Raw genomic sequence first — 15,040 nt, 5'->3', positions numbered from 1 at the left:
ATGACAGGTAAGTGCACGTGCCAAACCAATTGTTCTAAAAAGAGTTGTGGAACAGCAAGTCTCCAAAAAAGTCAAGGAGAAAGACTTTGAAAGGCATGCCAGATATATCATAAAATAATCGATGAAACCTTGGGTCAACTTTGTAAACAAGTACTCCTCACATGCTTCTCATTTTACCTTCTCCTCCAGCCAAAAGTATTTTTCTATAATTTGTGTTATGAAAACAACAGAGTTATATTTTGCAAAATACTTCCTCACCACCCAAGAATCTGATAGACTCCCCAGAGGGAAAAGAGATTCTCTCCCCTAAGGGACCCTGAAGTGTGAAAAAAGATCTACAAACAGAAACTACTCCATAAAGAGTAACTGGATGTATAAACCAAAAGCCAGACTTCATCTTTCATACCTATACTCTGTGGAAAAGGTAGAGCTTCTCATTAGTCTCTTCAACTTTACACACATACTCTTCTTAGTAGAGCAACTTTAATCACATTAAATAATGATATGGACAACTACTCCTTCCAGACATTGATTAAATTAATAGCATATCACAGAGTCATTTTGATAAGTCCATGAGAAGATCACTTTCAATAAAATTCTCCTTGGAATTCTAGAAAAAGGGAACAAGGAATAATCTTAAACAAAAAAGATGCGTTTTGTTTATTAAAACTTGGCCTAAGTATAAGTAAAGAGGTTTAGCCAGGTATCATAACCCAAGGGCAAAAATGTGTTTAAATTTCAGGCACAGGCCAGTAACTTAGACCCATAAATAAAACTGTCTATATACGGCAAGGAATTGTGTCTTTGTGTCCCTACCTTTCAAATCCAAGTCCAAACATAACGTATCTAGAAAGACTTCACCGTCAGAAGAAAAAGCAACTTAGAGGGAGATTGAGATCAGCAGACAGACTAGCTACATATAAAAGGTGTATTTTTTGGAGCCAGATACAAATTACCAGGAAATGCAAACTTTAGGTTTTCATTTCAACGGTTATTTTCCCACATTACAATATAATTCCATCCACTGCCAACCTCACTATGCCTACATTATAATACAATAAGTCCATTCGGCTCCATATGTAATTGACCTTGCTGGTTTGCTTCTAGAGATTTGAATTGTGGAGTAATTATTTGGTGTTTGGTTTCTTTCTTTCTGACTCAAAGTCTACAGGATGCTTTTACTAACTTGGGACTCCATACCAAGCTCTCCTCTCCCTGAGCTCTCCCCTTTTCTACAAACAAACAAACAAAACAACAACAACATTGTCCTCTAATTCTAGAAACCAGGCCAACACACCATTTTCCAAGGCTCTGCTGCACTAAATGTCTTGCCTCATGTCTTCTTGGAGCAGTTTCCCTGTCCACTCAGTTTCCATTAATTCTCCACATGGCAGACAGAGTATAAGAGACGCCAGGATCTTGGCCTCCCTAAGGGACAAATCTACAGTCTCCATCAATAACGAATTTCACCAACATTTCCCAAGAGGAACAGGGTACAATTAAAAAGGTTATAAGTCCTTGCACTACTAGAACCTAAGGGCATCCGTGAATGAAACTGGCTTAAGTCCAATTAGAGGAATCTGTACATTTGTCTTCTCTTGGAACAACCCTGCTCTTACGGTTCCCATCAATTCAGTATAAATCTGACTGATCTTATCCAAGAAGTTAATAGAAAATTGCTCACAGTGGGCGACTGCCACCTCAGTTTCCAAGCAGAGACAGATGGAATTTCCCAGATGGTTTGTCACTGGAAAGTGCGATGCTGGATGAGACTTCACAGAAAGCATGGTAGAGCAGAATACCTTCTTGGCCTTCACCCATGTCATACTGAGGGATCTAAAACGGATTCTGTTATAAACAAATCATAATTGCCTCAACGGGCTCACCACCTCGTCGTCTTTAACTGCTTCAAAGGGGCGCAAATCTTACACTGAAATTACTCAATATTTACCAAGAAGCCATCATGGGCATATCTTTTTATTGGGTAAAAACTGAAGAAATAGAGGTCATTGCCCTCCCCTATTATATATTTACCCTCAAATGAGATTAAGCAAAAAATATAAACAGAACAGGCAGAAGATGGCATTAACTGTAGTATTGTATTGTTAACTTGGGCAGATGAAGTAAGATCTCAGAGGAGGCAGGAAAAATGGGTAAAAGACTCAGGGAGAATACAAGAATAAATAAAGAAAGATGAATAAAGAAAGATGTGCCTCATTCACTGTTACTGGAGAAAAGTTAAAAGGAAAGGATTAATTGACTCATTCTCTAAAGGTTATTTATTGAGGACTTGCTTTGAACCAGACATTGTTCTAGGTAAGAAGGATACAAATATAGAAGATAAATAAGGAGCATACAGTCTGCAGGGGAGACAGACAAGTAAGTAGACATTTGGAATTATGTTAGAAATGTTCTTATCGTAGTAAACCTAAAGGTCATGGAAATACTTGAGGAGTGGATATCTATTCCAGACTGGAGGCTTTAGGGAAGGTCCACTTTGGGGTAACCTTGGGCTGAGTCTTGAAGTAACAATTGGAGTTCATGCGATGAAGAGGGGCCGAGGGGTAGGTCATAGGGCTTTCTAGGATGATAAAACAGCACGGCCAAATGCATAGAGATGTAAGACAAGAATATTTTCAGAGCACTGCAGGTAGCTGAGGTGGACTGAAACTTACACTGAGAGTGGAAAAGGGGTAAGAGTCGAGAAGGTGATGTCATGAAGACCCTTTCATCATAAGTTTGGGTTCTCTTGTGCCCTTTAGGATGTCTTAAGCACACAAGTGATTAGTTTTGCTTTTAGGACACACTGTGATTTGGGTAAAGAAAAAGGAGGCAAGAAGGAAGGCAGAAAGAAAGTTAGAAGAATACTGTGATAATCAAGGAAGAAATGATGGCGGTTTCACCTACAGCAGTGGTGGCAGGAACAGAAAGAAGGGAACAGAAACGAAGAAAGCAGGAATTATGGTACTTGGTTTCTGGACATGAAAAGGAGAGTCCTGGAAGATGTCTGGCTCTGAGTGGATGACAAAAACAAGGGTGTTAGTTATAACCAATAAAGGAGAGGGGTGCGTGTGTGTGTGTGTGTGTGACTACATATGTAAATAGGCATTTGAGATGTGTGAGAAGGAGAGGTAGAAATGGGAGGAAAACATGGGATAACTCACAGAAAGAACTTCCTGCAGAGGCAGGAAAGGAGAGGGAGAGACTTCGGATTAAAGGTGACTAAAATTTGGAAGTCAGGGAGAAGAACAGGGAGACAGTGTGTGGAAACAGTAATAAACTCACCTCCTGACTGTTTAGTTGGAGGAAGTCAGTGGGAAAGGCTTGTAAAACAGTTGAAATGTGCTATTAGAGAAAGGGTAGAAAGCCAAGGTTAGAGATTTTTTAATTTAAATGTCATTTGTAAATTAGTAGCTGAAGCTTTGCAAGTGGATAAGCTCCCTGAGGCACTGGAAACAGAGGGAGAAGAGAAGAAAGGCCGGAGTGTTTTGGGAAACACTCACAGTTAAATTCAAAAGAGCCAAGACCGAGAGAGACATAAGAAGTAGGAAAGTATGGGAGTCCTGAGCCCAGATTAGAATGAATATTAAAAGGAGGATATTGTTCACAATGTCAACATCAATGAAAAGAAATATAAGACCCCACAAAAAGTCATGCCTCAGCAGCATTATAAATTATATCATTCAGAGGGTGGAGATGGGAGGGTATGGGTAGAGTCAGTCAGACTGCTCCTGGTAAGGAAATTCAATTAGATCAGATTTTTATTTTAAAGAGTATACTCTTTATATACTATTGAGTATATATTATTTGCCAGAGGCAGTGATCTAGAATTGAATACTAACAATTTAAAAAAAATCTATGTCATCTAGAATCTCAACAATAATTTGGATGTAACTTTCCAATTTACTTCATTATTGTATCCTAGAAGCTGCGTTGGTATGGCTTCCCCAGAAGGTTACCCTGAGACTGATTCAAGTGTCAGTAGTTTAGTGGAGGGGTGATCTCAGAAAAATTCAGTAGAGGTGTGGAGGAGGAAGGAGGAAGGGAAAGAAAACCCATAAACGCTGTGTTATAAAGCCAGCTGGACTTCAATTTCACTGGCAAATTCCAAGAGACTGTGTAGAACACTTCTCATATCCTAACGGAGAGGTGAGGAAGCAGGGGTATTTATCCACCTACTTCTGCCCATAATTGGTTGAGGATTCCTTTTGGAAGCATTAATTCTCCAGCACTTCCAGCTTGCCAGGCTTGCAGTTAGGTTTGCTCCTGAGGCTGGAAGAAATGTTCTCAAATAGAAAGTCAGAGATGATTCCACTAAGCAGCCTTTGGCAATACAGGTGAACGCTGGAGACACATGGATAGGGATATAGTTGCTCTAGAGTGTGTACAACATGAAGCTTGAAGACCATGGCAATGAATGGGCTCAGAGACGGGTACTGGAAGAGTTAGAACTAGAAGGGGAGCAATGGAGATATCTAACAATTCTAATATTTCCCTGTGATGTGATCAGGAATCTCTAATTCTTTCCTCAACCACATTTCTATGTTAATAACTATCTTAAAAAATGTAAGGTGGAATTTAGTGTATGCACTATGTCATTATTAAGTCAATAAAATTTTGCCTATAGTATACTTTATATGTGTATTTCCTATTTGTAGAATTCAATGTCACAATCCCATGGGAAAATAAAACAAGGCTCTATTCTGATTGAATGGCATCAATAAAATGAAATTTCTATGTCAAATTTCATTTGTTGAATTAAACAGATTGTGATAAGTTTACTATTATGTATTAAGTAACCTGGGACTTTCTATTTATGTTCTGTTTAATTAAGTATGCATGTTGCATGATTCCAGCATGCAGCTCGCTGAATAAGACTCGTTAGCTACTGACAGCTGATATATCAAAAGACAGAGAGGGCAAATGTCACTAATATTAGAGACACCTAACCTTCTATATAAAGGTTGTTTGATCATTATTAAGCACTTACCTCGGCTAGCATAGCAGAGATTTTAGCATATTACAAAGATCTCTGTCCTCAGGAGAAAATGGGAAAACATCAAAGGCACAACATATAAATACAGAAATTCTAAAACACCTCCAAAACAGATATTGATCACAATTTAAAGTGATTTTAAAAATTCCTTCCTTGTCAATAGTCCTTTGATATTTTCAATGAATAAAATTATAAGACTTTCAAAAACATGAAATTTGTGTCACCATGATAGCACGTTAAGTTATTCCTTGGCACAGAGGTAGGATGTTGGAAAAAAAACTAGGCTCACTTGCTGGCTAACAATTCATTCAGGGGCGAAAGACTGCCTGAAAAAACTGAAACTCACAATATACCATAGACCTTTGGAATCTGTGATGGTTAGTTTTGTGTATTAACTTGGAAGGAGTTTTGGTTGAGATTGACAATTGAATCAGAGAACTCTGGGTAAAACAGACTGCCCTCTGTAATGTGGGTGAGCCTCATCCAATCAGCTGAAAGCCTGAATAGGACAAAAAGACTGGCCTCCCCAAGTAACAAACTTCATCTACGCCACTGATTCTCCAGCCTGCTGACCTAAACTACCGATTTTCACCTAGCCAGTCTCCATGATCATGTGAGCCAATTCCTTATAATAAATCTGTCTCTCTCTCTAGACACACACACACACACACACACACACACACACACACACACACACACCCACCCCACACCCTATTCTGTTTTTCTGGAGAACCCAGACTAATACAGTATCCTTGGAAAATAGTCAAATTTAGGCATGTAAAATCCCCAAATGCCAAAAGTCTGTAGTTTTACTTATTTAATTTGGAGTGTCTTTTCAGCTTTAAACTTGACAGATTTTAATGGACCCATTTTTACAGGTGACTGAGCAGTAACAGTAGTCAGTATTTCTGGATAACTCATGTATATTACCTCATTTAGTCTTTACAAAATTCTGATAAGCTAGGTAGCATTATTATCCCTATATTACAGATAAAATTTCTCAGACAGTATTTGATTGAACATGGTTTCTCAAGTCAGATTGAGGTGACCTTGGGCTAGTCATTCAACTTCTCACAGTAGCAGTTTCCTCCTCGATAACAAAGGAGGAAAAAACGGATATTATCTTCTCATATGCTTATGTAAGAACTAAATGAGATATAAAACTTATAAAGCACTTTGACCCCTATCTGGCCCAATGAAAATATTAACTATATGTTGCTATTAAGCATGAAATATCTAACAAGATAATGAGGTGTGAGCAAAAGATTATTTATTTCTGTGTTCAGTGTGTTACATGATTCCAAGGAAAACTTTTCGTCAAATCAATTCATTTGGTGTTTCTGTATAGCCTATATTTCTGGAAATGTTCTATATACATCCAAATGCCTGGTCTGCAAAAGCTTCCTGCAGAAGGTGGCATATTGCTAATGCACTTCAAGATGGGAACTTGAAAGATATAAAAAGGATTTGACATCTGGCATGGTGACTCAATTAATTACTGTGTTGGATTAATTAGTGTGCTGGATCTCTTGAGACGACACCATGAGTCTGAACAGAGTAACATTACGTTGGTTGGCGAATAAGCAATTTAAAAGGGTGTGCTAATTTAAAAGAGTGTGCTAATTCCAAACTTGATTCCAGGTTGGGTAAAGAAGGTTTAGTAGGCTATATATACACTTTATGGTAAAGAAAATTTATCTTCATGATATAAAACACGTATTAAAGTACTGTCCAAATATAAAGAGGTAATAAAATTGTGGTAGTCTTTGAATTAACTCATAACTCCTCAGTCATGATAGTTATGAAGTATGATAACAAATATTTTGCCCAAAGTAAGAAAAAAAAGAGTCTACCTCTAATCACTGCATATTTTCACCCAGAGATTTTTATAAACTTAGAATTCATGTAAAGAAATCCTTAACAATTTTATCATACTCATATCATGTTATAGATACTACTATTGAGGAGGAGTGTGGCCTGGTCTTTAAAAACACAGATTCTGTAATCAAAAGGCCTGAGCCTTTATTCTCTTATCTATAAATATAATTTTAAACAGATCCAAATTCAAGGGGGAAGGATGGGGGGAAGGGATAGTTAGGGAGTTTGGGGTCGTCATGTACACACTGCTGTATTTAAAATGGATAACCAACAAGGACCTAGTGTACAGCACAGGGAACTCTGCTCAATGTTACGTGGCAGCCTGGATGGGAGAGGAGTCTGGGGGAAAATAGATACATGTGTATGTATGGATGAGTCCCTTTGCTGTGCACCTGAAACTATCACAACATTGTCAATCGGCTATACTCCAATATAAAATAAAAAGTTTAGAGAAAAAAAGAAAAGATGCTTAACATCACCAATTATCAGAGAAATGCAAATCAAAACTACAATGAGGTATCAACTCACACTGGTCAGAATGGCCATCATCAAAAAGTCTACAAAAAATAAATGCTGGATAAGGTGTAGAGAAAAAGGAACCCACCTACACTTTGGTGGGAATGTAAATTGATACATCCACTATAGAGAACAGTATGGAGATTCATTAAAAACTAAAAATAGAGCTAATGTATGATCCTGCAATCCCACTCCTGGGCATATGTCCAGACAAAACCATAATTCCAAGAGATACATGCACCCCAATGTTCAGAGCAGCACTATTTACAATAGCCAAGACCTGGAAACAACCTAAATGTCCACTGACAGATGAATGGATAAAGAAGATATGGAATATTACTCAGCAATTAAAAAAGAACGAAAAATGCCATTTGCAGCAACATGGATGGACCTAGAGATTACCACACTAAGTGAAGTGGTCAGAAAGAGAAAGACAAATATCACATGATATTGCTTACATATGGAATTAAAAAAAATGAATGATATAAATGAACTTACATACAAAACAGAAATAGACTCACAGACATAGAAAACAAACTTGTGGTTACCAATGGGGTAAGGAGGGGAGGCATAAACTGGGAGGTTGGGATTAACATATACACACTGCTATGTATAAAATAGATAACCAGCAAGGATCTACTGTATAGCACAGGAAACTATATTTAATATTTTGTAATAACCTATAAGGGAAAAGAATCTTAAAAAGAATAGACATATATATGCATAACTGAATCACTGCTGTATACCTGAAGCGAACACAACATTGTAAATCAACTATACTTCAATAATAAATAAATAAAAATAGAACCAAATTCATAGGTTTGTTCTGAGGAGTAAGGGAGCTAATCCATTTCCAATTCTCCACATAGCGTCTAGAAAAAATAAGTACGAAGTATAACTTAGACAACTGTTCTACAGAAGTAACAATAGTGTCCATATTAGTATTAGTAGTGTTTAATGACATAAAATCAAAAGTAAATTCTGGAAAAGAATGTTATTGTCAAAAAAATTTTTTAAGTATATTTTAGCAAAGCAACTACATTTAAAAATAGAGAAAATGCTATAGTTTAGGGAATTAACTATTTAAATCCTAAGAAAAAAGGAGAAAATTAGGGTATTAAGATTATTTTCTATTAAAAAACTATTCCCCACGATTGGTTTTTGATACCCTAAAGAGCAGTCATTCACTTCAAATAGTATCAAAAACACCAAAAACTTCATAACTATAAATTGAATCCTTTAAAAGATATTATGTATGGCACAAGATAGCTTTAGAGTGGTATAGAAGCATGAAAAAAGAACCAAATGATATCATCTGTCTAAAAATATTTCACTGGAAAATTAAAGTTCCACAAATAGGTTTACTTTCCACACATCACAATTTAGCATACGTTAAAGATGTGTAAAAAGCACCAGTCTACATATATATAATGATATAAAGATTAATCAAAGGTTGCATTTTCATAGAGATATCATGTTGATGTAATAAAGGGGAAAACATGCATTTCTTACAGCAACGATGACTGCCACTTCAATGGCAGTACACTCTTGAAGAAATATCAGAGAAATGACTAAAGTTTATGTTGGTGTCTGATATACAGTGACAAATAAGATAAATATCTTATTGCCTACAACATTTTTAAAGCAATGCTAAAGAACCAATAGAAACCCCCAGATAAAATGGGTTTTGAATAGCACTTAATTCACCCTTTGATGCTGACACAATCTTCCTCTTGTCTTTGCTTGATAAAGTAGTATAATGGCTAATATTACTCTATCAAAGGAATCAGTAGAACAGTCCACTAATACAACTCAACCAAGGTCTGCAGTGTTCGTGAAGCCACTTCTCAAACCCTTTCTGAAGTAGGTGCACTGGACCACCACAAATTAAACTGCCCAGATTATTAAATATTTAGCCTGGTCTATCAACTTGTTTGGTTCTTAAACACAGGTACAGTCTCCTGCTTCATCCTTTTATGGATTAAACACATGGATTTAGGAAGTAAAAACACACCCCTAGAACCTTGTATGTTGTTTGAAAGTTTGATGACACAAATGTTTCTTATTTATTCCAATCATTACTTTTAGTTAAATCAATGACCTCTGTCTCATCCACATGGCACTAAATAAGCAAAAATCCGCACATACCAGTTTCTCTCATGTAATAGCTTGAAGAAGAAATTTCTTTCATGTATTCAATTGAAAAAGGAAAGCAATGTTGCTGAGTTGAGCACACTTGTCAACACCCCCCTGGGAGTTTTTATGTCTCACCCCGACCCCCAGTGTAGATGGAGAGATATTTAGCAGGCATGAAACTCTTCCTACAAAAATGGCATTTAGAGAGAAGGACTTCCATACATATAAATAATTTCTGGATCTCCTAAAGAATATAAAACGTTTTTATCCCCAAGTTTTATCACTTGTATTGTTACTTATGATAGGAGAAGTCCTAATGTCCTGATCCCTGGACTTTGTGAATGTTACAAGGCAAAAGGGAATTAAGAAAGCAGATGGAATTAAAGTTGCAAGAGTACCTTAGATCACCCAGGTGGGCCCAATGTAATCACAAGCGTTCTTGAATGTGGAAGGGGGAGACACAAGAGTCAGAATAAAGATATGAGAAAGACTCTATCAGCCATTGCTGGTTTTGAAGGTGGAAGGGGGTTGGAAGCCAAAGGTTGTGGACAACCTTTAGAAGACAGAAAAGCAAAGAAAACAGATTTCCCCCCCTAGAAGCTCCAGGAAAAAAACTCAGCCCTGCAGACACTTTGATTTTAGCCCAGAGAGATTCCTTTCAGACTACAAGATGATGAATATGGGTTGTTTTAAGCCACAGTTTGTGGTAATTTGCTACAGCTGCAATAGGAAGCTAACATTCAATTAAGAAATGAAGTTTAAATGTAACCAAATATTCCATCTTTCCATAACTTTTTAAAACATCTAATCAATCAATTGTCCATACAATCTTTCCTAGAGGTAGACTTTCTGATCTCAGAATTTTTACAAAAAAGTTAACAAGAAAAATTATGATGCTGATCACTCATTCTCACTCTTAAAGGTACAAATAGTATCACCAAGCAATATCAAGGTTGTTTATTCCTTGTTCATCACGTAAACTTGTAATGCATGACAATTAATCTGTGTCATCTAAAAACTAAAAGCATTTGTATATATTATTAAATATGGACAATATTAGTCTGGCTAAGCAGATAAAGCCACAACCTTATAAATGACCTTACTAGATAACCATTTAGTATGATTAACCTGTTTCCTTCTAAATTCTACATGTAATACTGTCAGAGACAGACCACTTGGAAGACATCCCAGTTTTGTGGCCCATGAAAAAGAAGAAACAGCTATTTTTAGTGATTTCACTGGGAAGCAAGCAGAGATAATTTCTGTGCTATGACGAAGTATTAAGAGTCAACCATCTCAGAACATCTACATACCAAGGAATTATTATTCAGGTCCATCTTCCCAGCGAACGGCCCCCAGGTAGTTCCCACTGGAAGTTGCTGCCGACTCTGAATTTTTCGTTCTCCGTCTTTCTGAAACACCTCCAGCTCTCCTGCAGACAATGAACACGAGGCGTTTAAATTACTTTCACCTGTGCTTTACCAACAGCCGTCTCTTTTTGTGTGCTTGCTTTACACGAACAATATTCTCAGGATTCATATAAAGAGAATTAATTATGTTCATCTGAAAAACAACTGATCTTGGTATCCTGAGAGGCTAATAAAACTTGTCCTTATAATTATATTCACATTTAGTCCAATTTCTTTCTTTAGCCTTTGCACACTTATCACCTACTGAAGTCCATTCTATTTAGTAAATCCTTAAGAAGTAGAAATGATAACACGTCCTCAGAAAGCATTGATCCAATGCCAAAACAGATAGACAAGAAGCGTTAGGACAATGACTTAGAGTTAAAATTCCTATATTTGATCACCAAAGTAACTAAAAAATTACAATTAAAGATATATACCTTAGGCAATAACTGTATTACAATGATTCAAGACTCTTGGTGAACAACATGGAGAGTTTTTGAAAGTACTTGGCAATTTCCTGAATTTACTACTAGTTTCAGTGGATAGAACAAATACAAGTGCAAAAAATGGACATGTATGGTTTTGCAAATTAAAAAAATGTTTAGTCCAAGTCATTACTTTTTTATATTTGGTACTTTAGGTAAGATTCTATGTTACCAAAAAGGTTTGGACAAAAACCCTTAAGAAACAGCCAGTTTAGGATGGTCTTCTTCCTTTTATTTCCTCCTAATTATTACTTTGGGATCATTAAAGAGAAACAGGAAGTAAAGACAGTATACACACTTGCATAAAGTAGGAATTCATCAAATGGTCACTCAAGAAATAAATGAATAGATTAATTAAAAAAAGAAAGAAATGAAGCCTTCAAAAATTTTTAAATTGGTCACTAAGCCTAAACATTGTTTGGAATAAATGGAAAAAAATCTCAATCAGGAATTGGAGACCTTCTCTTTAAGTAATTAAATCTATGATATTTATGTCCTGAGAGTATTACCGCCTCTCACTGTTGTGGCCTCTCCCGTTGCGGAGCACAGGCTCCGGACGCGCAGGCTCAGCAGCCATGGCTCACGGGCCTAGCCGCTCCGCAGCATGTGGGATCTTCCCGGACCAGGGCACAAACCCGTGTCCCCTGCATCAGCAGGCGGATTCTCAACCACTGCGCCACCAGGGAAGCCCTATCCTCATACAATCTTTTTGATTAATGCATTAGAATCAGAGACTTGTATAGAAAATCCTCAAAGATAGAGCATAGCCAACAACCTGTTATGATGTCAAATACGGCTCAGTGGGAAATATCCCTTAATGTATGTATGCATTTTCATATTGATAATGCAGTTATTTAAAAATTTGGGATAATTTTTCTATTTGAAAAGAAACTTTAATTTCTATCTGATAGTTCTTATTTTTCATTCATGCTTACATTTTAAACAATTTCTTTACAATTTACCCTCTAAAGATAAAATACATTTCAACCCTTCAGCTAAACACTAGTTTAAAATGTTCTTTTCTACATAAAAATGATGCCCAAATAATTTGCTTGTTTTTACACACTAAAAAAAAAAGAACCTAGTCATGTCACATTTCAAATGATACCAGAGGAATCATGAAAAACTTTGAAAACCCTTTAAAAATGTAATTAATCCTCTCTTTCTGCCACTGACATTTTTCATTTGAAAAGGGTTCAGACTCAGTCAAACAGTGACTTCTTATCTATACCTGTGGATTTACAAGCAGGTCTGTCTTTTTTTTTTTTTTTTTTTTTTGCGGTATGTGGGCCTCTCACTGTTGTGGCCTCTGCCGTTGCAGAGTACAGGCTCCAGACGCGCAGGCTCAGCGGCCATGGCTCACGGGCCCAGCCGCTCCGCGGCATGTGGGATCCTCCCGGACCCGGGCACGAACCCACGTCCCCTGCTTCAGCAGGCGGACTCTCAACCACTGCGCCACCAGGGAAGCCCAGGTCTGTCTTTTAATGGATTAAGAACTACAAACTTAGGGCAGATCATGAAGTGACACCCAAATATCTCCAAAGTTTTGGAGGTGTCTTTGACTATGCATTAAAATTTTAAGCAGGCCAAAATTAGTTTTACGAGCTCTTAAAGATGGCCATAACAGAAAGCCCAGTAACTGTTCAAGCTCTCAAGTCAATCTTTTCAACTTTATTAGACAAACAGACAAATTTCAGTCTCCTTTCTTGCTTATCAAGATGTCAGATGTTATTTTGAGGTTTGGGGAAATCTTTTCTGTTGCTGAAACAATTAAATTAAAATATTCATTTATTCAGAGCAGCTTTATAGAAAACTATAAGCACATTGCAAATAGCATTATACACTACCAAGACTACATAGTTTACTGATAGCAAGAGAAATAAGATATTGTATAAACAGAAATTATATTTCATTTAACATACATGTTGCTTAAGAGTATAATATTTTTAAAATTTTTTCAAAGATTAATAAGTGTCATGAAATAGAGGAAACATTATTGCACTAAATTAAGATTAAATTTTAGGCCCTCTATCAAAGAGCCACCTGAATGGCCATGAGTAGGTTACGTCTTTTCTAAGTCTTTGGTCTGTCATTGTTAAAGAGGGGTTTGCACTCTCTTGCTACTTGATAAGGTGTCCGTGACACCATGATTTTCTTTCCCCAGGTATGATATATTACGAGAGGCAGAAAGAACACTGAGATGCTGGATCAAAGACCCAGGTCCTAGAACTAGCTTATCATAAAAAGAATGTTTGGCTGGAAAAGATCAGAGATTTCAAAATCAGAAAGCAACGTTCCATTCTCATTTGATTTGTTTACTCATTCTTTTCTGAATCCATTCATTAGTTCATTCATTCATTTATCCTACTAGTATCTACTGGGTAACTACTAAATACCAGATAGTGGGTTACCCCCAGGCATAAAGCAACTAACAAAACAAGCTTAGGTTCTGGATAAATCTGAGGAAATGTAATCCATAAGGCTTGGTAAGTAGAAGTCACAGAACTTAGTGATTATTTAGATTTTAGGTATTAGGGAAGGAAAAATCCAGCAATGATCTTCTCATATCTGGCTTGGGCAAATGGGCCAATGGTCATGTACCTATTGAGATAGGGCACACAGAAAAAAGAAGATTTAAGGATAAGGAGTTATAGCTTGGAAATATTGAGGTCAAAGTGGCTTTGTAAGCAAGGCAGGAGGTGATTTGGGGTGGATAGGTACAAGCCTGTGGCTTAGAAACAAAGTCTTAGCTAGAGTGATAAATGTTGGCATTTATTTATTAATTTAAACCAGCTGTATATGGTAAAAGTCATAGAATTTTTGATCTAGGAGAGCGTAGAACATGATAAAATAAAAAGATCTAGGATACAGTTCCAAGGATTTTCAAAAAGCAGAGGGATGGAGGAGTAGGCACAGAATATTTAAGAGAAGTGTGAGAAAATAGAAAATAGAGCATAAACTGGACGTAGTACCATAGCATCCGATGGATTGATCAGGAATTTAAAGGAGGAGGGATCAGTCAAGTAACCTGAACATTTACAAAAGTAAGAAAAGGACTGGGAAAATTCCTTTTGATGAGATGGAGACCATGGGTGTCTGGAGTGAATGGAATGTTCTAGAATGGGAGGCCAGCACACAGATTCAAAATCGAATTGGAGAAAAGTAAGTGGAACAAGTCATGTGGTCCTGAGCAAGTCCCTTAACCCTCTCAACTTCAGTTTCTTCAAACCAAATAGGAATCACAATATCTTCCTCATATGGCTGCTGTGAGGATTCACTCAGATAACATAAGCAAAGTACCTAATAAACATTTACTATTTCACCACAAAGACACTGAAGCATTCTAAGAGCATGTCCACATACTTCCACCATCACATCTAACTATTCAGTGTCTGTGGTCACATTCCTTCTTTAACACCTCTATCCAAAATGCTCTCCATACCTTGACTTTTAACATCCTTTTAAATATCTCCTGGATTTACCTTTCTTATCAGCATTTCCCAGTTTTTACCAACTCAGATGTAGAGGACCAATCAGCCTCAACTCACTCTGCAGCTCTGATTGGGGCTCCAAATTCCTGCCAGGATAAACATATTAAAAACTCCAGTTTCATCTTG

At 36.9% G+C, this 15,040-nt stretch overlaps 1 protein-coding gene across 2 annotated transcripts in view; it reads right to left on the bottom strand.

The window, feature by feature from the left end:
* Window positions 1-15,040, bottom strand: part of ZFPM2 (zinc finger protein, FOG family member 2) — a gene marked incomplete at its 5' end in the record, with an annotated part of 459,715 nt that overhangs the window by 212,848 nt on the left and 231,827 nt on the right. For both annotated transcript variants that reach the window (XM_082858416.1, XM_082858417.1), the window contains one exon: window positions 10,840-10,958. In XM_082858416.1, coding sequence (XP_082714542.1) covers window positions 10,840-10,958 — 119 coding nt within the window. The remainder of the gene's footprint in view (window positions 1-10,839; window positions 10,959-15,040) is intronic.

Source organism: Leucopleurus acutus (genome assembly GCF_964270905.1).
Source record: "Leucopleurus acutus genome assembly, chromosome: 17".
Taxonomy (NCBI): Eukaryota; Metazoa; Chordata; class Mammalia; order Artiodactyla; family Delphinidae; genus Leucopleurus; species Leucopleurus acutus.
Note: the sequence above shows the minus strand (reverse complement) of the source record. Positions and strands in the feature narration are given on the sequence as shown.